At 48.6% G+C, this 27,336-nt stretch overlaps 1 protein-coding gene across 3 annotated transcripts in view; it reads left to right on the top strand.

The window, feature by feature from the left end:
- The window catches only part of LOC119449595 (alpha-1,3-mannosyl-glycoprotein 4-beta-N-acetylglucosaminyltransferase B-like), a 173,983-nt gene that overhangs the window by 18,489 nt on the left and 128,158 nt on the right, over window positions 1-27,336 (top strand). The window contains exon 2 of one of the 3 annotated variants that reach the window (XM_037712807.2): window positions 11,818-11,894. The exons of the other annotated variants lie outside the window; for them this stretch is intronic. Within the exon in view, the coding sequence (XP_037568735.1) occupies window positions 11,818-11,894 (77 nt within the window). The remainder of the gene's footprint in view (window positions 1-11,817; window positions 11,895-27,336) is intronic. 3 annotated transcript variants of the gene reach the window in all.

The raw sequence follows: 27,336 nt of genomic DNA, 5'->3' as shown, positions 1-27,336 counted from the left end.
GCTCTCCGTGAAAGCGCGCGTCCCTCGCGCGTTGTATGTGCCTCCCTCGCACATACAACATACGGCACGCGGAGACGATTTTATCATCCTTGGACTTTATGCGGAACCTCACAGCGACGGCGACGGCAAACAATCCGGTTGGAGTGTCTGTATAATTGCCATCGCAATAAAAAATGTCGCAGCTTCGCCCTAAAAGCGAAGCATCAATTGTGATAGCAAATTAGTGGAGAGCTATTGGGAGTAGGGATAGTAGTTTTACTGGCTGCATAAACTTGGACGCATTCGTTTACTAACTGAATTAACAAGCGTGGTGTCAGCGCGCACAAGCAAGCATGAATAGATCACACTGAATGACCGCAGACAGGCGACCTGTCAAAACGCTGGCAGCAAGCGCAGCCGCCGCAGCGGGCGAAGGTTCGTGCGGTCTATCGCTTCAACGGAAACTCAGCGGCGAATGCACGGCGCATACAAAGGTCACAGCCGTGTAGAGATCGCTTTTAAGAGTCAGTGTGGGCGACCGCCACAGCAGGGCAAAGTACAAGCGGGGTTGTTGGCAGAGTAGAAGCTGCCGCCCCTCCCCCCCTCCCTCCCTCCCGCGCTGCCTTCCCGCTTTCTTGCTTTCGCGTGGGGGATTGAGTGACCAGTTCCCCTTACGTCCTGTTGCAAGATAAGCATTTGGTGCCGCATCATAGCGTCGCCCCGCCTCCCTCCCTCCCTCTCATACCCCCACGGCCTTTCGCGCGACGGTCGCGTTTGCTTTCCGCCGTGCGTTCGCTCTCCGTGATAGCGCGCGTCCCCCGCGCGCTTTCACTCGCGCATACGGCGCGCGGCGACGATTTTATCGTCCTTGGGCTTTATACGGAACCTCACGGCGACGGCAGAAATCCGGTTGAAGTGTCCATATAATTGCTATCGCAATAAAAACACCTATGGATCAGCTCCTGCCAATAGTCCAAGCAAGCCATCTTTCAGACGCGTCATCTCACGGATCGGACGATACGAGTTATTTACGTACGAGGGAGCTCTAGCGCAATTGTCTGATAGTGGCAAGTGAAATGGCGCTTCAGCCAGCATGAAAGTGATGGGGAGGGAGTACATACATGGAATACACAGTTAGTTTTGTGCTTGAATGCAAAAAGGCAGCGTTTTGTTAAAGATGTAAGTGGAACAGCAGTGCATTTTTAGGGCAAATTTGATGGCGCCTATTTCCAAACTTGCGTTACTCTGGACATTCATTTCAGGTGGATACGTCTTGCAAACTCACCGAGTACAATTAATAAATTGCAGCATATGCCGAAAAGTAATTCAAAAAATAGTGTTTTATTGTTAATTAGTTGAACATGCGTTTTGCTTTCTCGTGCAACTAATGTCCGTCTCTCCGAATAATCCAGCTCAAGGACTACAATTACGTTACCTGCAACAGGCTATTTTTAAAAATTCCATAAAACTTGAAAATGGGCCACCCTGTATGCCCGAAGGCAACGGACTTCGATTGTCCCACTTTATAGACGGTGTGCCTTGTCTCGTGCAGGTGTAACGTATTCCGAACTCGCGTTGTCCGTTTCGCTTCTTTCTTTTTTCTCTCCCTCGTGTAAGGTTAGGAATCGTTTAGTTAACACTTTCGCTTGTTTTTCTTCCCTCAGCTGGTTTCCGGGTGAACCGTGGCGTGGCCGTTAGCTACTCGAAATCGAGGCACTCCAGCGTTGGCCCCGAAACTGCCGAAACGTCGCGAGACGTCCGAGCGCCGTCCTGCCCCCAATCTGCGAGACGTTGCTTCGATTTCGCGCACGTGCAGCGACGTTGGAGCGGAAGGATGGCGTTGAGGATAGAGGCAGCTGCTGACTTTCCCAGACGCCAGCGCATGCGCATAGGCGACGTGCAGTCTGCACACGCGAGCAGACCCCGGTTTTTACAGTGCAGCCGGCTAGCTGCGTGCACGGCCTGCGATTTTGGTTTTCACATGGGTCAAAACAAATTTGTTTGCCGAATCCCTTCGCAGACATGTGTACGATCACGAGCACCGTGCTGTGCGATATTCTTTGTTTTCCGTGCTGCCGTGACACGTTGACTTTGTGTATCGGTTACCTTACACCACGGTATATCTTACACCGTGGTGCCACACACACGCACACGCGCACACCACGGTATATCTTACACCCTTACACCGTGGTGCCACGCACACACACACGCACAGACGCACGCACGCACACACACACACACGCACACACACGCACACACACACGCACGCACAAACGCACGCACACGCACGCGCACGCACACGCACGCACACGCACACGCACACACACACACACACACACACACGCGCGCACACACACAGACACACACACACGCGCACACACAGACACACACACACGCGCACACATAGACGCGCACACACGCGCAAAGACACACATAGACACGCACAGACAAGCACAGACACACATAGACACGCACAGACAAGCACAGACACACATAGACACGCACAGACACACAGAGAGAGACCGGCGGAGTCGCGACTTCGCATGCGAACGGCGAGATAGGTAATCTGTGGTGCAGTCACAAATTACAATGTGTACTCGTCAGACGTCGGCCGGTAGCATCCAGCGGAAGTAACATTATAAAGCTGCGGTTTATCTGCGGTTATGTAGGCGTGTCCATATAATTGCTATCGCAATAAAATGCGATGCCATTGGCGTTTATGTACACATGCACACTTTGTCGCAAAGGGACAGTACTTAATACAACATTAACTCTTTCCCTACCATGGGGAAAATAAGTGTTTTTGTATGTTACGGCAGATGTTTTTTTCTTAAGGAGCTACTGCACTCAATATTTAATGTAATACATAGACAGAAAGCAAACTGAATGCACGTTTCACGCATAAAAGTTTTATTAACGAGATGCATGTCATAAAAAATATATATAAAGTGTTCTAATCAAGATTGTGCGATCAAATTGAAAAACGTTTGTAAAGACACGCTTGTATATACCAAGAAAAATTTTACGAAAATTATGAGATATACAAAATGTATCGCCGTCTATTAGGCACTATCTCCGAAAAAATAAAGATTTTGATTGAACAGGTATTCCGCTACAAACATCTAACTGCAAGCACTACAGTTGGGCGTGCCGGGCAGCGGTTGCCGATGTTCCGGGCTGGTTTTCGTTGTCGTTCTTTTCAGACTCAGAAGTCCGACGAAAAGTCGGCGTACTCTGACCCGCTGCTATTCGATGTATCGATAAGATCAGCCGCAGAGGCAGCGGAATCGCGATATCTGCGATCTCCCGAAGCGCGCGTACCGTTTCCGGAGCCGGACATTCTTGCGTTCTGCTTTGACCATCGCGAAACTTCGGAGCGCGTTTAAAAATCACCGCCTCGCGGGAAAAAAGCGAACTGCTTAGAAAACTAAAATATAGTTCTCCTCCTTCACGTCCCATAGTGCAGTATGTCCGTGAGCGAGGCGGAAGGTCTCGAGAGCGGCGTTTCAGACCATCGATAGAGGGCTAACCATGCCCAATGGGCGTGGTAAGGAAAGAGTTAAACAGCAATGGCGATATTCCTGATCCTTGGGGTAGACCTCATGACTGTTTATGAGACAATCCGCACTGAGCGTAGCAAAATTCTCTGCTCTTTAAGAATTAATAAACCCACGCTACAAAATATCTATGCGGTCGTTTAATATTCTTTCGATCAGTTTTACTAGGTTAAGTGTAAGAGATATTGGACCTTATGTTATCTAAGACGTAACCAGCACCTTGCTTTTTAATAATGCGATTACTTTTGCAAGTCGCCATTCCAGAGGAATCGAAGAATTTTTAATGGAATGGTTTACCATTGTAAGCAATGCGTGAGGCGATATCCGAAATAAAGTTTTTATTATTGGCGTAGTAATGTCATCGGGACCATGATGAAAGCGCTTTCTTCATCGTGAGTAGCTGGCGTAGCGTGATAGGGAAAAATAGACTTAGTGCGACTTTCTAGACCTGTAGAAATATCTTCCAGGAATTTGGCCAACTCGCAGGGTGTTGGAATTCCACAGAGTCGGCGTTATTTTTGCCTGAATGACCTTCTTATTTCTCAAAAATCTAAGAGTGCTTTCCTGTTTTTTTTTTTTTTTTACTTTGAAAGAAAGTCGAAGTGCTTGCAATCAAAGCTGTCTTTCGCTTTTTCAACTGTTCTTTTAAATGTTGCTGCCGTGAACTTCTATTCTCTGCAATTGCTAGGACAGTGGTTATGAGGTATTTTGTTTAACGTTGATTCCTTATCCTGAAATCACGTGAGCACTCCGTGTTCCACCAAGAGTTAGAAGACCAATTTCTAGTGGTGTGCCCAGTGAATTCAGAGTTCTTTACGGAATCTTAAAAAAAAAATTATGGCCTTTGCTTTTTCATTATCCCATAGCTGATTAGATAAAGCCGTCCGCAAGACCTTTTTAATCGTGCTGAAGTTAACAAAAGTATTCGAATGCATAGTAATTTGAGTCAACTGGCATACAAGCTCAAAAAAATATAGGAAGATCGTCACTGCTTGTGTCCGAGTTTATAACAGACCATGTGGAAATAGACAAATTAGGGCTAGCAAACGTGAGGCCTATCGCGGAAAGTTATGTGGGTGTTCTTGCGTGAATGCGTGGTAAATTATTGGTAACAGCCCAATCTCACAAAAGTTTACAACTCGAATCGGTCTTAAAACACTACGAAAGTATGATCACAAAAGGGGGCTGACAGAGGGAGTATAAAGGTTATAAACAGGGATGGGGTTCCTCAGAGGGGCTGGCCGGCGTTTCGATGGAAGGGCCTATCTTAGTCAAAGGCGAAAGACGCTATTAACTAAACGCTTATAACTTTTCACCCGTCATAGTTACGTGGGCAAAGTCGATCTCCTTGCGTACCTTGTTATCCTTAGCCAAACATATGTAGATCACGTTGCTCTGCTCCGACCGGAAGTAGGCGAAACGGTTTACGTCCGGTTTTATATTGAAGGCCTTTGACGAAGATAGGTCCTTCAGTCTAAACGTTGGCCGGCCTTTCTGGGGCACCTTGTCCATATTTATAACCTTTATATTACGAAGTATGATGAAAGTCAAAGTGCCCGGTGAGAATGAGTTCTTTTCTACCAGCGTGGAAATAATCATAATAATATAACCATAATAACAGAAATCCTGCGGGGAAATAAGCATTAACCAATAACAGTGGGATCCGGCCTGCAATCGAAATGTCAGTGGTTAGCATTTCACTTTGGGAAGTCATAAGCTGGTAAGCCATTCTAGCCCGGTGCGCAGTTTTTGAAGAAATCAATATAGCTAAGCCGCCACCGCGGGAGGGACGGTGTAAACGAAATGTACGCAAATTTTTTGGCCAAATGTACATTCTGCTGATAGCCAACTTTCTTTGCAATACAATAATGCCAGGGGAGTGGTGGATGTCAGTCAGTAGTAGTCAGTAGCAGCGGTATAAATGGAAGGGCAATTACACTGTAATATTGTTAGCATTCCTATGGTGAGGTGAGACCAGCAGTGACTGCCTTGTCCAGGATACTATTCTTCGTAGAAATCGTCGTTATCGTCGTCTTGCTGCTGTCGTGCCAGGCACGCACACGTTTGAAGTATATAGTTCAAACACGCACTAGATTTATACCTCTGTCACACGAGCACGCAAAAACTCTTTTACACAAGCGGTCTTTTACCAAGCTGAAAGACTTTTGAATGAAGAGGTGTTGTGCAGCAGACACATGGCGCCGACGATCTCCTTTTAGTGTTTCCTTCTGGACACACTACCAAAAGCGTGGCGCTAGCGTTCGAAACAATATCGGCCCAAAAAACTTATTTATCTCAAAACATAAAGCGAAAACTTATTGTTTACACGTTTTTCAATTAAATTTAACATAAGAAACGTTAATATAAAGATTTATTATAGTAGTTTAAAGAGCGTCATCACGTGACATTCCCAGCCCGTTCGACCTGCTTACGAGAGTACAGAAGAAAATGAGCATTACTGGGTTTACTACACCTTCTGCGAGACATAAAATTGTTTTTTATGATGAGCCTAGGCGACAGAAAATTACGCATTCGATTATTTTGTTTAGTATATGATAATTGCTCGTACCCACTGGTTTCGAGGCTACTCCTTTTCGGCCGTAAAGGAGATCGGCGAACTCCTCTTACAGAAAAGACCGCTTCTGAAAAAGAGATCGCTCCCTGTCGTGTGTCTGCGGGCGAAACTCTTTCGGGAGAAGTCTTTTGCTCAAGACTTTCGAGGGCCCGTGTGACAGGGGTATTAAACTAACACATTGGTCAACCTGGTAGCTCAGACAACGCTGCATATAGCCAGCTGCCTGCAAAATGTTTCGCATAACCGCGACTCCCACAGCGCGTGGGATCTGCAACTTTTTTTTTTTTTTGTTCTTTCAGGGAAACAGGGAAACTGAGTAAGTGTTCTGTATAACGCCTCTAAACTGGCCGAAAACAAGGGTGTAACAATTCTCATTTCAACCCGAATTAATACACAAACTTCCACTTTAATCTACGTATTGACCCTGTCATGCGCTACTTTTTCTCAAAGTACAATACACTTCGTGAGTAATCTAGTTATTTCAGAAAAATCTGAAAACAGGCATGTATCGTTTTTGGGCGCTTCTAGACGCATTTACAGCTGCTCTGTAAAAAAACAAAAACAAAGCGTGTGTCTTCGTACGGCAATTCTGTGCATACCGCACTGCAGCGAGGAAGACGCGTTTGCAAATCACTTCAAGGTAAAAAATGACGCACTTCTAGATTCACGTCAGAAAGAATAAGGTCATTAAACTATGAAAAACGCTTCGCTTTTACGTTTGCAGCATTGTAAATAGCGGCCTGCTTAACGTCATGCACATGTTTGAGCATCCGCACTCCACCGCGGAAATGTCTATGAACCTGAAACCGCCTTAGCGCTCGCATTCTTAAAATGTGGCATGTGCATCGTCGACTTATGAATTAGATTTTGTGTTTATTCAGTAGTGAATTGGAGTAGCAGTCAGCAAGCGCTTCCACTCCGCCAACGTGACCCTCCAGTGAAACTAACTTGTTTATTATAGGCGTGCAGAATACGCGGTATCTCACGCTCCAATATTTTCGCAGGCTCTGTGCTCGCTCACGTGCGCTCACACTTACTGGCCCCAGCTCACGTCCACTCCATATCACCACAATGTCTTTCGTTCGTATCTTACGTTAACCGGCAGCCCCGTTTATACCCAGTCACTCCCTTTGTCACTTATCAAGAAATTACACAGTATTATAAACTGTCCCATTTTCAGGCATGGAGTGGCGCCTGACACCGGAAAAAAAAATCTTGCCGAGAGCTAATGGGGCTATACTAGTCCAGGTGCAACCAAATTAGGAAGGCCCACTAAGCTTCAACAAAGTCACTGCTTCACCAGAACAGGAATTGGCCTCCCTGGTGCAGTATTCGGCCACTACCTCCCTCCTGACTCCTACAATTAACCCATGGCCCTCAGTCCCCAGCGGCTGCGGAGCACCTGACCAAGGCGGCGGTTAGACCTGCGACGCGGCAGAGGGTGCTAAGAATCTCTGGGTCCGGAGAGGCGGCCACTGGAAACTGAACCTGGCAACGTTCAACACGCGCACGCTCTCGAGTGAGGCTATAGCTTAGCAGGGCTATTTGAGGAATTATCAGGCATTGCCTGGGATATTATTGGCCTTAGTGAGGTTAGAAGAACTGGTGAGGCTTATACAGTGCTGACTAACGGCCACGTCCTCTGCTACAGAGGTATTCCAGATAAGAGAGAATTCGGGGTAGGATTTCTAATCCATAAGGACATAGCGGGCAACATTGATGAATTCTACAGCATTAATGAGATGGTAGCGGTCGTCGTAATAAAGCTGAATAGGAGGTAGCGAATGAAGGTAGTACAAGCCTACGCCCCGAACTCCAGTCACGATGATGAAGAAATGGATCAGCTTTATGAAGATGTTGAATTAGCAATGAGAAAGGTGCAAACTCAGTATACTGGAGTCATGGGCGACTTCAATGCAAAATTTGGGGAAAAAGCAGGCTGGTTAGCAATTGGCAACTACGGCATCGATTTTAGGAACGCTAGAGGAGAGATGCTGTAGAATTCGCGGAAAGGAATAGGCTCCGAATAATGAATACCTTCTTCAGGAAGCTTAGCAACAGGAAGTGGACCTGGAAAAGCCATAATGGAGAAACAAGGAATGAAATAGATTTCATACTTTCTGCTGATCCCAGCATAGTGCAGGATGTAGAAGTGTTAGGTAGGGTAAAGTGCAGTGACCATAGGTTAGTGAGGTCAAGGATTTCTCTCAATTTGAGGAGAGAAAGAGCAAAATTAATCAAGAAGAAAAAGGCCAGCCTAGACGCAGTAAGGGTGAAAGCAGACAAACAGGCTGGTGCTCGCGAACATGTAGGCGCACTTGATTTCAAATCAAATAATTTTCTATGTTAAAGAAAAATTCTGATCTTCGCGGTGGAGATAAGAGCGCCATTTGTCATGGGGAACAGATTTCCGGAGAGGCTCGTTTGCTTTTCTTTTGATGCGCCGTCGCACTTTGTTTGTCAGTTAAAAATAGTTTGTAAAATTACTAGGGGTCCCCTATGCTACAACTAAGACGACTTGAAGGCTAACTCAATGACATGCGGACCACATTTTTTTTTGCTGAGTTACTCTCACTTGGCCCCCAAATCTCATATATTTTTTTCAAGTCACTCCCCTACTGCATAACCCCTTGATTCACTCTTTATTCACTGCTTGGTTCACCTTCATTCACGATATCATCTCGGTTTTACTTCCATCACACTTGGTTTGCTCTATTACTCCAAATTTCAAATTTTCATCACTCTTGATTCACCCTTTCACCGCTTGATTCACCTCATTCACTCTTAATTCACTCTCATTTACTCCTCATTATCTTAGCTCACTCTATCTCATCATTAGCTTTCGTTTGACTCCTATCACCCAACTAAACGCCTTTAATTCACGATCAATTCACTCTCAATTCACCTGATTCACCTCTGTATACCCATTATCACTTCAGTTTCGTATAGTAGCGAAGGCTCACTGTGTAGCAGATACCTTTGTTATACATTTCAAACGCTATATTTGCTTATCTAGGTTTTAAGCTTATGTAAGGTACGTGAAAGTGTACATACAACGTGCATTCATGATTGTAATTCTTTTCGAAAGCACGACGTTGTTTGGTGGGCATCATGCTCGAAAAGCGAGGGACAGTCGCTGTGCACCCTCTTGTAAGTGAAGCGCTACGAAACGGGGAGAAGAGTGTGTGTGTGTGTGTGTGTGTGTGTGTGTGTGTGTGTGTGTGTGTGTGTGTGTGTGTGTGTGTGTGTGTGTGTGTGTGTGTGTGTGTGTGCAGCTCAGCGGTACCAAAAAAACACGCGGCTGCTGCATGCTGGTCGAGTTTACTGTACCGCTTTCGGGCAGTGGCGCGGCATAGAAGCAAGCGCAATAGCGCGCAGCGAAGTAAAAGCTCGCACCAAGAGACAGCAGAGAATCCTCGGTCCGCGTCGCCTAGGAGCGGTCGTCCATCTTGGTGAGCGCCTTGCCATCTGGCAACGCCACGGCCACACGCGCCGCTCTGGCTGCAGAAGGTCGAGCGTCCCTGCATGCGCTGCTTTTGGTAACTGAGTCTGCTAGACGCTTGTTGCGAGCAGGGTTGGGGTGGAAGCGGGAGTGATTTTCTTTTTAGGGGGGGGGGGGGGGGGGGTTGGGGTTGTAGCGAGGGTGATGTGCAGGTTTGGGCGAGTTGGTAGGGATTGATTACAAATATATACAGCACGCATATATATACAGTCTAGGGCTACCATAACAGCGCTGACATTTAAATCGTTCGTTCGTTTCGGAACGAAAGCAATATATCGGATACATGTACAGAAAAAGAAATGCAATTAACCAAAGACAACGTGCAGAACCTACAAAACGTCGTACATTTCCTTTGACAATGTTTTCTTTGATTGTTGTCGCTCCGAAATGCACAAGGCAGTTGGACACCGCGAAAGAGACGGCAACAACGCTGACTCCCAAATCCAGTTTTGGCACTTGTAGTTGTAACCTGTCTAAGCGCGGGTTGTGTATACTGAATGTGATTGTTAACCACCCAAAGCTATGCAAGTTCAGGTATATCTGGAAAGCATGGAGCGCCGTGAACATAGTGACACTTTTATATATTTCTCAGCACGTATTTAAATATTCATTACATTCTTCTGCCAGCGGCGGCGTGTGAAAATAACGCGCGCCCTTCCTTAACAGAGTCGCATGGCGTCAAAGCGAGAGCGCAATCTGCTAACTTAGCCGTGCTTTAGTTATTATTTACGCCTTCAGTCATCGCCCCTCGAGGAAGCGTGTTACGTAGCTGCCGATGGCAACCAGGTGACCTGCAGTGTGATGTGCTCCAACAACGGAAACCCGATTTGTTATAAGACAAAAAATTCACCGATGATTACGATACTCCCTTATGTAAAATTTCAGCGCAGCTCTATACATGTTTTCATTTCGCGATATATTGGCTGGCGCGGACAATCTGTCTCGTGCGGCACGTTGCAAACGGAGCGAAATGTGGCGCGACCGCCTCTCTAATCGGGATATCGCGAGAGGCAGCGCGTGGGTGACGCGTGGGTGCGATTCGCAGCAGCCGCCGCAGACAGACTTCCGCTCATGCAGCGCTTTTTTTTTTCCACATATGGTATCGCTGGACGCACTCTCCGCATGCCATCGGTGAACCGACGATGACGCGCTACTCTGGCGCCATCTCGTAGCGGTCGTTGCCCGTCTTGCGCAGCACTACGCTTCTCACGCTTTCGACATACCCTCCTCCTCCGCTTTCCGCCTCGTGGTTCCGCTGCACCCTCCTCCTCTGCTTTCCTCTTCGCGCTCTCTTCGCTATCGCCGTCTTTCATCGCCCGCTGCGCTCCGCGTTGGCTATTTTATTCTTCGCTGTGCTCGTTCGTTCGGTTACGCCCAGGGACAACGCCGACGCTCAACGCAGGAACGGGCGCCTAAGAGCTGCACTCTAAAAATTACATTATGGGGTTTTACGTGCCAAAATCACGATCTGATTATGATGCACGCTGTAGTGGGGGCGTGCAATGGGACTCCAATTTGGACCCTGGGTTTCTTTAACGTGCACCTAAATCTAAGTACACGGGTGTTTGCACATTTCGCCCCCATCGAAATGCGGCCGCCGTGGCCGGGGTTTGATCCCGGGACCTCGTTCTTAGCAGCCCAACACCATAGCCACTAAGCTACCACGGCGGGTTCCGAAACGAGCTCAATTTGTCGTAGAGACGGATATATGCGAGAAAACAGGTGGTATCTGAAACGAGGTTTCTATTCAGTAAGAACTTTAAACGTATTAAAATCGTATAAACTTCGAGTCAGAACGATGTGTAATAGCCACGAGGTGGCATTTAATGAGCCTCTACGGAAGCCAAACGTAAGGGTTTGCATACTACACCGCGATTCATACGAACGTGTTCTTCCTTTGACGACACGACGCGAATGCTTCTGACATTTCGCAGCTGAGCACCCTTGGTCTTTAAACGTGGCCTGTCCATTTCGGCTGTCGCTGATTGGCTGTAGCTGTATGAGCGAGAAGGAGAGTGGACGTGAGCTCCTGAGGCTCTTGATGCAGTGTTGTGTTATAAATGTCTGTGCTTGACTGTCAGGAGCGCCTCTTCGAACACGTGCCTGCGCTGCTGCGAGCGCTGCCGCCCCTCGACGTCTCTCTCGTGTGTGGAAAACTGTAACAACAAACAGTCATCGGCAGGCCGCACGATGCTCCCGAGAAGGCCAGTGCCCTTACTCGTCGCGTTATTTCTCATTGCAGCACATTTCTTCACGATTTTCGTCATGTTTCAGAAGCCCGGTAAGTCTCGCTTACTATCGTCTTTCTGGGTCAGTCGGTGTAGCTTGTCGCGTTGCCGGCCGCGTTCGTGCTTTTTCGCTTCTTCTCCTTGTATGAAATCAACTGTCCCGAAACTATGCCCTGTCATGGAGTTTTCAAGCGCGGAAACAAAACGAAGTCTAGGGGAGCCACGCCCGGACTGTAGGGCGGCTGCAGAACCGTTGGCACATTTGAATCAGCCAGGAAGCAGGTCACGGGGAAGGCGGTGGGGTCTGGCGCGTTTTCCTGCTCAAGTTTCTAATCGCCCCCGATGTCAGTCCGGCCGCGATGAACCCTTCGTTTGAGTCTCTTGAGCATTTCCAGGTACAGTTTGTACCACACGGTACAACCGTCAACACCAAATTCATGGTGGACGAGCCCCCGATATAAAAGAACACAATGAGCTGGGTCTTGACCTTTGTTTGACTCGCTCATTCTAGCCTTCTTGGGGCAAGGGGACGCCAAGCTGTGCCACTCGGTACTTTGCCTTTTTGTTTCGGGGTCGTATTCAAACACCGAAGACTTTTCACCTGTGATGACATCGTCTGAAAAGTGGGGGTCACCTTCATACAAGTCCCAAATTTCCTGGCACGCTTCAAATTGGCGCTAGTTTTGGTCGTCCGGTAACACTTTGGGCACAATTTTCGCGCACACTTTTCGCATCTGCAAATTATTCGTCAAAATCTTCTAAACGGTACTCTTTGGAATGTTTACTTTCTGTGCAGCTAAACGGACACTCAAACGACGGTCTGAGTTCCAAAGAAATCTCATAAGCATCACATTTTCGTTGGTGATGCTCGTTGATGGCCGTCCAGTGCGGGCTTCATCGCTGACCTCTTCACGACCTTCTAAAAAGGAATTTTGCCACCGATAAACTTGACATACCAACATACAGCGCTGCATTTCGGCTTGCGCGGGAAATAAAAGCGACTTTCTCGGAAAAGCCTGTCCTTACTCTCCAGATGGTGGCAGACGACTGACAGCGCGTGCGTCAGCTAACATCCCCCTCCACCAATCCCAACCGGTCCCAGCGCACTGCAACGTGTAGTCGCTTCACAATACAATCACTGACATTACTTTTCGGACAAACCCTGTATTTTAATAGGCAACGAATTACAACTACGACTATTGCTACTACAGTCCAACCTGCGGATATATCGAATCTCAAGGGAATCACAAAAAAGCTCGATCTATAGGTACTTCGATATATAAAATAAAGCTTTTGTACAGAAAAGATGGCCGCCATCCCGCCCTGCGAACCTGAATGTCCAGCGAAGCTGTAACAAACACCACACATGTTCGAGCATTGTATTCACGCTGTTCTTCTGGTGTCTTTAATTTCCGTGGTTTACCCACGGCAGTCTTAGAATGAACTGAATGAGTGCTAGATGAATGAGTGCTGCACTGAAGAATGCCGCAAGCGAGGCTCTGGACTGAGTGCCTTTTCACCACACCACCCAACATGAAAATAAAGTATTTCTCTCTCTCTCTCTCTCCAGCTTAAGCAGCTTCGCTGTTAATAAATCTAAGTTGTTTTCCCCTTTTTGTTGCTCTTGCATTATGATCGCCACGCACACACTTAGTCAGCCTTTTTGAACGTGCTTGCCCACTGTCGGCGCCAGATGTTCCCGGTGTTCTCGCGTGCGTCCCAAGATGCACGCATGGAGTCGTATGTTGGAATGGCGCCCGCATCTTTCCCGATTTCCCTTTCCTTTGTACGCCTGCACACACACAGGCTGCACAAGCTTGCTTGCTCTTTAGAGCGGACGCGTCACGTATCGTGAACCAATTACAGACGCAGGAATATGCGAAGTTCCGTTATTCCAGGCTGCATACAACGCCAAAGAACGCGAACGGGGGGAAAAAAGAAAAGAAAAAAGTAAACAAGGCGATCACGTTTCGACCAGTTATTCCAAGGCATTTTTTTTTTTTTTCATTGCTGGAACATATTTACAAAGTTACAGCAGCTACTGCACGCTTCTCGGACGTATAATACACTCCGCAAGTGCGAATGAAAGTTTGGAAACACTTATCCTTATTTAATTTGACATTAAAGTCCTTGTTCAGATGCCTGACACGGTAGTATCGACGTTATGACGCGGAGAAAAATTTACAGACGTCATTAGTAGTAAAGCCGTATACGATGAGCAGCCCGTATAAAAAGAAATACAATAAAAAATGTCAGTTTCGCCATAAGGGCGAAGCAATGAATGCGATAGCAAAGTGTTAGAATATTACACGAAGTGTAAGGCTCGTAGTTGTAGTCGCAGTATGAATTAAAGTAAACGTAAGTAAAAACGAGCGGTCGTGCTAGAGGTCCTCTGATTGAATTCTGCCACCGAACAAATCAATTTATTTTTATTAATTAAAGCCAACGTCTTTCCTAGCGACTTATCCGTATCGGGCATGCTTTCAAACTTCTTTCCTGGGCCGATCCTGGATGTAGTGCACATCCGCGCCAATAATATTACATCATTTTCAGGTTTGAGCTGTGTTATTGTTTTGCACATTTAATATTTAAGTCTGAGGAGATTTAAGACAAAAGGCATGCGCTGGCGTTTTGTTTCATGGCATTTGCTTGTGGGCTGCCATTCTCAGAATTCTGAGGAATAATTTTGTCAGGGATGTAAGACCTAGTATGAACAACTTTAGTGATATAATGGTGTGGCAATGTAACCCGCATATGCCGCATGCCATGTAGCATGGCGTGGCATATAGCATACATATATACCTAAATATATGCGGAACCTCACGGCGACGCCGACGGCAAAAACTCGCTAGAGTGTCCATATAATTGCTATATCCCAATAAAGTGAATCAGATCCGGCAGCGTTCTCTTGCGGCAGTTGCATCGCAGTAGCCGAATGTGCACGGGAAACGAGCTATTAGTCTCGATGCCCTGCTCTCTCGCGATGTGCACTGAGCACAGCTGGAAGTGCAGATGAGGCATTGCTGCTAGAGAGAGAGAGAGAGAGCTTAAAACTTTATGCTCCTTCATGCAGCGGTTTATGAACAGGTGGCTTCAGTCCAGGCCTATAAAAAGTCATCGCCACGCATCGCTACATAGTTACCACTCTTAAAAGGACTTGCTGCGGCAGTGATCCTTCTGTGTCTTTGAGCGCGAAATCAATACGATTCCTCGAGGCGTGAACCAAATAGCCAAACATTTCTTTTTCTGTTTCTTTCATTATAACTCATCTGTGCATGCGTGTATTGCGTATACAGGGTGTCCCAATTATCATGCACCAAGATTTAAAAATATGCAGATACCACGTAGCTGGACAGAACCAATTTATAGTGTTGTTTTCCGTCGTTTGGAGATACTCAGATTATTTTTTTGTATTCCGCCTAATTGCGTAACTTGTCTTAATGAATTAACTTCTCAAATATTATAATTAGTTGAAGAGTGTCAATGAGGAAATTGTAGAGCAACATGAAAAACTCCCGATACAGCTTTCTGTTGCGCAATACGTGCTACATAAGTGTTTTTCCGAGCGTGAAAGAAGCCCGCGGATACACGCAAAGTGCCTCGAGCGGCCAGTCGCGTGGCAATCTTGCGCGCCTCATTGTATTAACCCACCTCATTGAATGCGTCTTAAAAGGGCCCCTCACTACAGGTCTCGCCATTTTGAGCTGACAAGCGCAGTGCACTCAATGCGCGCTAACGATCGTGTCTGCTAAGTATAAAGGCCAAACTACACGTACGCATGCCGGCGCGCGAGAGCTCGCGCCCACGCGCCTCACTCATGCGCAGATGGTGCAGGACGATCAGTGCTGCACCATCTGCGCATACGTGAGGCGCGTGGGCGCGAGCTTTCGCGTGCCGGCACGCGTACGTGTAGTTTGGCCTTTACATCGCTGCGCGCCGGGAGAGAAGAGCTGAAGTTTCATACCAAACGTCGGTTGGCCTTTTCCTCGCGGGCGCCGCGCTCCCAGCCGGAGAGTCGACGTCAGTCGCGCAAGTGCGCCTATACGTACATGTATATGTGCTGTGACGTCTCGCAGTGACACGTGACTTCGAGAATTATTCAAGGCAACAGTAGTTATTTATTTGATCTGTTGCTTCAATAGACGAATTAAAGTTTAGAGAAATAATAAAAGCTACAAACAGAATGTCTGCGTGTCTCTGTTTTACTTCGTACCTTAGCAAGAGAGATGTACTTCCGTTTCGTCTGCATGCTTATTCCCACCTCGTGCAGTTGCGCGCGCCGAGAGCGAAGCTGTCATTTTCTACCGTGTTTCGATGTGCGATCATGCTCTGTGATCCGCTTGAGTCTGCCTCAGTGTTTGTGTAGCTCTGACTTATGCCGCTAGTCGGGTGTTGCGAAACGAGACAAACGCGACAGCTCGCGCGCGCGACCGTCCGCGGAAGTGCGCCGCGCAGCAAGAAAGGCGGGGCCCGTGACGTATGCGTCACGCGATCCTCCAGCTCCGGTATGGGAGAACGCAGGGAAGGAATTTCCCTTGCGGAGGCTAGACGGGTCATGTGGAGAGAGTGTCCTTGTTGGCTGTGACGCTCGCCTCCTGAAATCATGGGTTCGCATCACTGAAATATTTATATCTTGGCCATTAATGAACCAATTTGAAAGATTCTTGCGGTAAAACGCTCCCAATAGGGCACGTACAACTTCCAGCGTATAACCAAAATTTGCCATGTGTCCTGGTCAGGGGCCGTTTAGCAAGCAGTTCAGAGGCGCTTTGTTTATTTCAATATTGGTCAATATTTGAACAGGGCAGCCTGCACCACGAGGGAAAAACCGGTTGTGTCGGTAAATGACTGGCCAGGTGGCAACTCCAGCGCTTCGTGTATAATTCGTGTCTCATCTGTCTGAGTAATGCGTCTGTCACGAAGAGCGAACCGTTGGCCGCTGCCTTCGCTCCAGTAAAGTTACGGTAGAAGCAACAAAAGTTGAATGGCGGGGAAGTCTCTCTAGGTGGTATTTTTTCAGACATTTCTTCCTTGCTCCTCGCCTCCTCCTTTAGAGGTAGAAAGTGAACAAAATGACAAAGAGCGACACATACTGTGCGCCCTTCGTGTTCTTGTTTTGTTGCCCTCACGTGTCGACAAGTATAGCCGCGGTATAACTTTGCCGAGTTCGTGCATCACAGCAGACGCAAGGAATCTGTGCAGGGCAGATGCAGCCGTACTTGTTCTCAGTTTGCGGTGACTTATTACTAGCCATACTACCAGCAGACGATGCCGAGGGGTCCCGTTGCTATTGGCGTAGCCCCTCTGCTGCCCGACTCTCCTTAGCCGAGTACTAGCTATGTACAGTATAATCTTCTTAACCCGCCGTGGTTTCTCAGTGGCTATGGTGTTCGGCTGCTGAGCACGAGGTCGCGGGATCGAATCCCGACCACGGCGGCCGCATTTCGATGGGGCGAAATGCGAAAACACCCGTGTACTTAGATTTAGGTGCACGTTAAAGAACCCAAGGTGGGCCAAATTTCCGGAGTCCCCCACTACGGCGTGCCTCATAATCAGATCGTGGTTTTGGCACGTAAAACCCCATAATTTAATTTTTAGAATCTTCTTAAACGGAAATCGAAGGGACAGAAGAAAGTGTTCCGTTTATCCGGAGTTTCGTTCAAGCGAATGGCATAAAAATTAAAGAACAGTCGTTTGATGAAAAACAGATTGTTTTCGTTTTACTGCGGTGAACAAACCGACGTTGTTGGACGTTGCGTCGAATATCATCACTCGAGCGTAAGCCAATAATGTCTGTTTTAGATGCAACATCTGCTGCCTTCTCTTTCGAAGAGGGCACAACTGATAGGAAATTTGGCGTTGCGCAGACGCTTTTTCATATTGAGATGTACTCACCCGCATGCGGTCCTTCAAAAAGCTGCCGTGCCAGGCAGCGCGCATCCTCTTTCTCTTCCATTATTCGGGACAACGAGCATTTCAGAATACCAAACTTCGCTGCGCTTCCCTTTCATGACGTCCATTTTTGCAGCCACTATTAGCGCTTCGTGCTCTCGTGTTTGACTGGCGCCATCAAGAGGCACAGAACGTGCAAACTAGCTAGTCCTGGCTAATAAGTCCTACGGCCTCTGGAAAGAACAAAAATGCTGGCTCTCCCGTAATCGAGAGTAGATGTATAAGCATGAAATGGCTATCGGCAAAGCAGATTGGTTGGAGATGCTACTAGCCACAATCTTAACACGGGTGTAGTGCATGTTCGCAACGGCACACCCCACCACACTACACCGCAGCACGTCATACTGTGCACTGGTACATATGGACTCCGCCCAGCTAGCAGAAGAAAACCGGCCGAAGACGGCACCCTAATCGTCCGACAGGCAGTGAAAGACGCCAGGGAGATGGAGCGCACTGTCCAGCTAGAAGAAAAGCGCCACGCGCAGCGTAGGCCATCTCTCGAGGCGACGCGAAACCGGCGCCAAAAGATGACAAATAAGTGTATGGTGCCCTGTATCTGCCTTTTGAACGTCACCCGCCGGGATGGCTCAGTCAGCTAAGGCGTTGTTCTGCTGAGCACGAGATCGCGGGATCGAATCCCGGCCGCGGCGGCCGCATTTTGATGGAGGCGAAATGCAAGAACGCCCGTGTGCTTGCGTTGTAGTGCACGTTAAAGAACCCCAGGTGGTCAAAATTATTCCGGAGCCCTCCACTACGGCGTGCCTCATTATCAGAACTGGTTTTGGCACGTAAAACCCCAGAAAGAAGAAGAATGCCTTTTGAACGTCGCTATTGGAAATGACAAATAAAAACTTCAGCGTACTTGTGAAGAAACATTACTACGAACTCGAAAGCAATATTTGTGTAACTTGTTTGGGCAGTAACTAGCGTATGTAATGCGGTCCTGTACGAAGGGTTGGGGCCAGAGACCGGACTTTCTTAACTTTTGACTGTTTGCCCGAATGATCTGGTTTAGTTCTCGCAGCGATGCCCGGATGTTATCGTTTAAGTGCTTGGATAACGGCTCTGGCTTTTCGCTGAAGGTCACTTGAAGGTCGCCGACCACGGGAGCATGCTTAATACGAACGCGTCAGGGCAGGCTTTGTCCGGGCTTTGTCGTGTCTGCTTTCTTCGATGCTTCCAGCATTGCTACTTTTCGAGAAACAGGTGCACGTTAAAGAACCCCAGGTGGTCAAAATTTCCGGAGTCCCCCACTACGGCGTGCCTCATAATCAGAACTGGTTTTGGCACGTAAAACCCCATAATTTTTTTTTTTTTACTTTTCGAGAAACGAAATCGTTGGAATGTACAGAATAGAGCGGCGATTATGGTTCGCAAAAAGGTCATCGGGCTTATTTGACGACGGCTCTGATATTTGGTGAGCGATGACATGCTGCTGCACATGAGTGACTATAGCGGACGAAATTCTGCAACTGGCAGCGGTATATACCACGGACCGTATCTGCGTGACAATCGAACTGATGCATTCCCTCGCGTTTGTAAGCCAACGCGATCACCTTTGAAGGCGCATGATTATCGGCTGCGATGTTCGCTGTGTGTCACTCGACTAGCTATATGTAACTGCATCGTCTGGAGCCCGTTTGACTTGTCGCAGTCAACGACGCTATCTTTAATAATACCCGTTGCTTTGGTGCTGTTGCCCTTTAATGCCGCCGTTACTGAGCGCACAGGTGCTCGTCAAAGCGTAAATGTCGAGAAACAGAGTATCAGTACTCGTTTAAAGTACGCCGCTTTCTCAGCTCATATGTGCTATTTGGGAGTAAGAATCCAATTAAATCATTTCCGCGCTTCAGTTTAGTTTTGCCCCAGTTCCGTCTGTATTGGCGTTCATTGTAAACGTCCGCAAACTGCACCGGCCGGCTTTCCAAGGTTTGCGCAGCGGAAGAGGGTGGCCGACGCTGAGGATGCTTATTTGTTTCCTTGCGTGCCTACCGCCGCTTAAAACGCGGGCCCCGTTCTAGTCGCCCGATGAGCCGTGGCACGCAATGACCATTCGCTGCAGTCGCGTCCACTCCCTCGAAAGGAACGCGGTCGTGCACAGCGAAAGCTCGTCCACAGAGGCAAAAGGGTAGCACTACATTCGTAGACGCACTGAACGGGGAGACCCGCCGTGCGACGCGGAAATAGAAACCCGGAACCGGGAGCAGCGTGTGCCCGGAACCTGCACGGCCGGCGTCGCGCTAACGCTTTCGCAGAATGCGCGGAGGACGCATCGCATCGCGTTTCCTCCGTGATCTCCTTTCCTCCTCGTTTCATATTGCCTTTCACTCGCGAGCCGCCTCCCCTTTCTCCCTGCGTCCTCTCGCGAAATGGTCTTCCGAACGGGGAGCGAAGACGGCGAGGGGGCACGTTTTCACCGCATTCCGCGTTTCTCTGTCCTGTTTTTCTTGTTTTTCTCATCTGGCTCTTTCTCGTCTTCGGATGCTGTCGCGCCGTTCCTCGCTGATCTCTCCTCCGGGTGTACCACATAGGCGGTCCCATTGTTCGCTTCCACTTAGCGCTGCGCCTAATGGTTCGCTCGACGCGTCGTGCAATGGCTCCGCGGCGCGTTATGGGTCGCGAGAGGGGTATATACGCCCCGGATGGCTGTAGTACTCTTCCCGTGTTGTCCTCCCGTAATGCCGATGCCCGAATGCTGTCGTGTTGATGAAAATGGCTGCGTCCCGGTGTTGGAAATGTGAACGTAAATGCGGCGGTCTGCTGCGCGTCCCACTTACTCCAGTCCCGAGACCCGTTATCTCTCGCTCCTAGCCGCTCGCGCCTTCCAGGAAAGAGGGGTGATAGGCGAAGGGGAAAGTGCGGGCAACCGAAAGGAGAAAGGCTCAGACAGCTATCGGAGCTCTATATCGGACAACCTTCGCATACGGTCGCGCCGCCGACCTTTGCCTTTGCGCGCTCGCCGCCAGTGTCGAGGTGAGTGGGAAACGGTCGTCCCCTTGGACTGGCTCGGCAGCGCGCACGGACTATCGTCTATATGCGAACGCGCATGCCTTGGCTGCCACTGTGGGAACCGGTCCCGCTCTTCGTATGTGACCAACAACGGGTTGGCACGCTGTCTCCCGCGTTTCTCCAAATACCTGCGCTGTTATTATTTTTTTTTGTCCCCAGCCTCACCTGTAGTCTCCACTTTCTCGCTTCATCCTCTCCCTCGCAAACAACGTACGTTATAGAATGACGTCATTTCTGGCGAAACGAGTGCGCTTCCTTGTTGACTCGGCCGCGAAGTCCTCGCGTGCCGCTGACGGCGAGCGCTAGGCACGTGAGCAGGCCTGTCGCTTTTCGTGTTTTTTTTTTCCTTTTTAATTCGACTCTCTTTTCCTTCTCCTTCCTTTGTTGTAAGGATTGAGCGACCGCTTTTGAAGAATGCGTATCCGCGAGGGGCTTCTGAAAATTAAGATCAAGCGTGCTACGGGGTGTTCGGTCGCTCAGGTATAATGTGATTGCGCAGGCGATGTGAGCGTCCGGTTAATGGATTAATAGGGGTAATCTGTATGCGTGTGTGGTGTGTGTGGGGGAGGAGGAGGGGTACGGGGGTTGGGGTTAAATTGCTTAACACTCTGAAAGACCACGCCGCAAGCACGCTAGCACGCATCGGGGGTATTGCGCATGATTTAAAGCTGCTGCGCACTGTCTGGCACGTTTTCCGCGCGCGGAACTGTTCCGTTCACATTGCTGTGTGCGTGAGACACGCTGGAGAGTGCAGCAGTACAGCTGCTGGAGGCGTTCGCTTGTTGCTTTGGGTTCGCGATGCGTGTTTCAGTACTGTATTGCTGCTGTTGCGCGTGTGTAACGGGATATGCGATGCCACACGCGAGCATTCCTTTTCCCGCTAGAGGATCCCGAAGTTGTTTGAATCAATCGCAGGCCCTTCTCTGCGCCATGTTTCGTACTCTGAGAGAGACCTAGCCTTGACACCTGAGAGAATTGCAAGGAAGGCAATACAAACGAAAAAGTATGATAAATGTAGGGGGAAGAGAAAATCTCGTATGAATGAAAAAAAAAAAAAAAATGTTGGGACGGGGGGGGGGGGGGGGGGGGGGCTTGTCTCGGAACCGCGTCCGCGGCGGGTGCCCAGACCCACTAAAAATACGCCGGACTCAAATCTTATCGATTTGATAATAAAGTTTACGTTCTTCTTCTGTCGGACGCTTAAGCTTCGCCTTTAAGAGTGGAACGCGATAGCGTTATCGGGCTCCGTTCGCATCACACTTTTCTTTATGAGTAGGCTTCACTGCAACCCGCAACGTGGGAAAGGCAGCTTACCAAGACTAAGCTTACACTTATCCCCTTAAAGTCGGCTTCACTTTTAAACACAAACACAAATGCATTGCTGGGAGGTCATTTTTACAGGAGCAATTTAAGTCGTCTTATATCAAAATGTGAAGGCCCTAGGACCTTTTTATTATTTTATTAATTGTGTGCATTTGTCCAGAGGCGCGCGCGTGCCCAAAATTTAAAAAGGCTTGGTTTTCAACATTCCCCTCAATGTTGCCTAGAACCAAAGTACAACGAAACACCATCAGAATTGGAGGACGCTTAAGCTTCGCCTTTAAGAGTGGAACGCGATAGCATTCAAAGATCCCTGGTTGCTTATCAGGCTTTTTTCTCGTATATTCAAATTACAATCCGAAGCTATCACTACTGTAGGTTGTGGTTAAGTCGTACTTTACGATTTTTCTGACGGATGTTACTTTGAGAAATTAAATTTTTGTTCACTAACGCCTTGCGCCACGCGGAGGGCCTGTGTAGTCGGGGTGGTATGGGATGATGTGGTTCGGCATGATTATTTCCGCTAGGCGCCGATGCTTAACGCCAAAGCTGACACTGACGCCGACACCGACGAAGGATTTTCTGCGACACGGGCCCTTTAAGGCTATCGCGTTAATATGGAAAGAGAATTAAATGTGTGAATGAAACAAGCAAGGATCGACTGTGCATGATAAATGTAGCATCAGCAGCAGTAGTAGTTTGTAGCAAATTAAAGATATAGTTTTCACTGGGAAAGGAAAAGGCCGTTTGCATTTTTAACTGACTTAATTTGCGAACGATCTCTACAAAGAACCTGGAGTGAAGCTGGAATGAAGGCACATTATACTAAATTGCCATCTCCGAGGGGCGGTGGCTGGAGCGTAATGAATGCTCTCCCGAATTCGGGCGCGTTGAATATTTGCATTGCCCGTACAGCATGCGCACAGGCTCGCAGATCCCCGGGCGGTGACCTGGATGGAACCTTTTACCGCTCGGCCGCGGGCACGAGGCCGGGCCTATGGCTGTAGAACGCGCCTTTTAGCGCGGCTCGGACCGTCCGCCTGCGCTACTGTTCGAGCACCGGTGGACCGTGCTCGGATCGCTCGCCTTGCTTGTTCGCGCGGTGTCGCGGACGTATAGCAGCCCGCCGGGCGGAAGGAAAAAGACGTGAGCCACCGCGGTGACCCCTGAACGGCTCCGCAGCGCGGGCTTCCCCGTGACTGCAGAATAGCGGCCGTTTAGAAGCGTGGTACGGAAGTTTCCTGGTACGAATAAGGTAGTAAACGTGCGCCTAAATTTAATTGTACACGACCGTTTTCGCATTTCGCTCTCATCGGAATGCGACTGCTTCCACGGTCGAGCGTCGAACCTGCGACCTCGCGCTCAGCGGCACACGGCCACCGCGGAGAAAGGATGCTGAAAAAAAAAATATTACGCAAGTAAGACTCCTAGTTTTATGGGAACTATAAATTGCGCCAAGCGGTCGCTCACTACCTAAACTGGCGTAGTGTCACTCGCACAAAGACGCACATGAAGATAGCTTAACCTTGATGACCGCTAGAACTCGCACGCACGACGTTGCCGCGAGAAGTGCGCCGGCAGTGGAGTGAGTGCGTGCTTGTCCCAAAGCGGAGCGCTCCGTGCTGCCGCTCCCTTCACCATTTCAATTGTCACTCCTTCAAAACTCAGCAGCGCGTCATCTGCAACTATGGGCGAGAACGTAGTGCACGGCGCGAGCCATCTCGGCTCGCGCCCTTGCAGGCCCTACCCTTGCACCCGCGGTGGATCACGTGACCTCGAAGGCACGGTGGCTGCGACGTGAACGCACGTCAACTGTCCGCATAATTGATATCGCAATGATAATATACATTGCGCACGACAGAACGACACACACATGCTGACAGCGCTGACTACCGACTGAAGTTTTCTTGCATCCACCTTTTGCTTTGTTTCGTTTTCTTTCCTGCAGCCATGTAAATTTAATAAAAATCGCATCTCGAAGATAGCGCAATTCTTCCACGTCAGCTGTATTACTCATAAAGACTGAGATTGTATTAGCACGACAAATAGCAGTTGACAATTAGATAATTAACAAAGCTTATGTAACCATCTAAAGTCGTATGCGTTAATCAAATTTGGGCGGGCATATGTTCCTGTTGCTGGATTGAAGCCCGACAGTAATGCGCAGTTATATCAATTTCTTGGAAATATTTGGACCAGCACCGCTATGGAGATTTCACACCCAGAAAACTTCCACGAATTGCTTTGGTGTACTACTCAGTATTCTTCCTCATTGTGCGAGGGAGGATCCTTTTGGGAGATATGAGGTGAAATAACACTGGTCTCGTGTACGGTTCCAAGGCGTCATAAAGGTGTACTGTTCCCTGATGGATACCGCGTAGCTGGTGCAATAGTCTCGAGAATCCGACTAAACGAGCATGCCTTAAACGCGTGACGGCATTCAATTCATTAATCCCAATCTCCCTCGGTTGGAGGAAGTGTCTCTCCCGATACTTCGAGTCGGGGCGGCCCTTACACCTGCCGTGAATTGGAGCTCTGCTCACTCGGAGCTGGTCTGCCATCGGGCGACCAATGTTTTGAGTGTTCGGCTCCTGCGTCTGCAGCGGACGCACGTCCTATACTTTGGACAAGCGCAGAGAAAATGGCTGTCCGGGAAAACGCACTCAGACCTCCCTTAAGAAATGGCCAACCTGACGGATGTCAGCATAAATTTACACGTGGCTTCCATATACTGTCGACTTGAAACGCGCATCCGTGTTTTCATGCTTTATTCGCATATCATGCTGCGGGGCGACCCATGCGAAAAAGCAAGACATTTTAACATGCGCTCTAATCTCAATAACTAAATTAATTAATGGGTTTGTGCTTATTAATAAGTCTGTTATACATTGTGATTTGTCAATCTCGGCCTCTTCAAGTGACCCAACTGAATGGCCCCAATTGTGCATCAGGCAGTCTTTAAATATGTACCGTGTCTGAAGAAAAGGGCGAAAGCGAGAAAAAGAAAGCAGCCCGTATGAACTGTTACACCAAATTCACTTTGATGCTTTCACTTCGTCTCGCATTCCGTCGTCTAGCCAGGCAGCCAAAGGGTCGGGTTTCGTTCAACTCTGCCTCGTATAGTCTTCGCTCGTGTGACATTTCATGAGGTGGCTTTGCTCACTTTCGTGTTTCTTTTTCTTTTATGTCTCGCTCGCGTCGTTTCGTATTTCGTTTCACTTACGTACTACGTCGCTTCTTCTTTTCTGAATTTCTACCTTTTGTCGCGTTACGTTATGGCGTGTTTTTATTGCCCATTGTTACTTAGTGAAGTGTACAACCCTATGCGCAGAAAAAGAAAAAGAAAACGGACTGACACGCGGTATTGTGGATTCTTGGATGGGTGTTAAAGTGGGCGTTAAAAGAATTAAGTGACTAACGTAATATAATAGGTTGCTCACTGTACGGGCATAAAGGGAGAGCAGATTGAAGTGATTTTTTTTTTGTAAATATTTTGCAGGACTCGTGGTGACTGTTTCTTTTTTTTTTTTTTCGGGTGTATTTTTATTCGCACGCGCAACTCCGTCATGACTTTAAGGACGTCGTATAAGCCGTCGCCAGTAAAACCGTGTAACAAATTGATGCTCGCATATGCTATTACAGGCTGGAAATCTGAATACGAGGCTGCAGGCGCATGATGAGGAGATATTCTGCTTTTTCTCAGATTGCGCGGCCGGCAAACTGTCGACGCCGCCGGTAAACGAGGCCCCAACCGACACGATAGGCGGTAACCCTCTTTCCCATCGTGCACTCGGAAACTGTCGATGCTCTATTTCGGTCGAGTGACAAGGTCGGTTTCTATAATAACAATACGTGTGCTGTGGTGGCCCGTGTGTCTCTCATCGTCGTCGTCCTACCCTTTCACGCATGCTCAGTGGACGTGCGTAGTAATGGTTGAAATTGATTGTTCCCTCCTCCCGTTCTCTCTTCATTCATTTCTTGCTCGACGTCGCTCGCACTTCGTCGCCTTACAGCGGGAGGTACGTGCTATGGTCGATCGTACGCATACGGGTCGATTTCTCGCGTGTGCATCCCACGCGTGCCGATGGGCCTCGTTGAATTGACGTCGGTGGCTTTCACTTACCACGCGCGCGTGACTTCGCGGTAAAAATATGCACCGACGGACGGCGCGGTTATTGTGTTCCGCACAGCAGCAGCGCAGGCAGTAATGGAAGTTCGGGAACTACAGAGCGTGTGGACGTTTTTTGTTCGAAGTCCGAAAGCTAATTGCCGCATAGTGTGCCACGGGAGAGCGCTGCAGCATGCGATACATCGTCCGTGCGAGCGTCCCGTTCATCATTTCATTCGTGAGGTAGTTGTACTTCGTAATGGAAGCACGGTGGTCGTAACTGCGCCGCTACGCCGTATGATTATGGCTCGGCAGCGCTGTGCTTTGAGCCGCTAACGAGCGAATGGTGTGCGAGTTCTACTTGCTTCCCATTGGTTGCTTGTTTTGCATCACCCGCCGCCGTGGATCAGGGCGTTCGTGCTGCCGAATGAGAGGTGGCGGGTTCGATACCCGACAGCAGCGGCTGCAGTCTGCCATGGGGCGGAATAGGGGGACGCTCGTGAACTGCGGTTTGAGTGCACGTTGTTAAAGAACTCCGGGTAGCCGAAAGTAATCCGGAGTCTGATATTTGCGGCACGCTCGCGTGGTCGATTTCAACAGCTCAATATAATTTAACGGCTGGAAGGCACGCCTGTAAGCTTGTGTATCCAACCTATGCGAGAAAAACGGGCACACAAAACGGAATTTGAAAAATGACGTGCACGTTGTGACGCCTCTGGTTAGTATAACAGTGCTCCCCAAGGTTAAAGGGCCCCTCACCTCACCAGGTTTGGCCATTTCAAGCCAGCAAGAGTGGCGTATATATATATACCGACGATCGTGTCTCCAAACTATTACGGCGCTACGCGCCCGCGAAAACAGCTCAATTTCGAAACCAAACACCGGGCGCCCTCCCTCTCAAGGAAGCTGTATCCCAGGCAGAGAGTCAGTCACACGTACAAGTGCCTCTTCGCGGTGCGATCTATACGTCACTCACCATGACTAATCACCCAAAGCGAAAGGTGCAACGCGACGCCGCTGTGAATGCGCTGCGCAGATTTTTTTTTTTTTTCAGTATCCATGTGGGGAGCGATGGCTCTATTTTCTTCATAGCCAAGTCACTCTGT

The sequence above is a fragment of the Dermacentor silvarum genome, chromosome 4 (genome assembly GCF_013339745.2).
Source record: "Dermacentor silvarum isolate Dsil-2018 chromosome 4, BIME_Dsil_1.4, whole genome shotgun sequence".
Taxonomy (NCBI): Eukaryota; Metazoa; Arthropoda; class Arachnida; order Ixodida; family Ixodidae; genus Dermacentor; species Dermacentor silvarum.
This window is presented reverse-complemented; position numbering and strand designations above follow the sequence as displayed.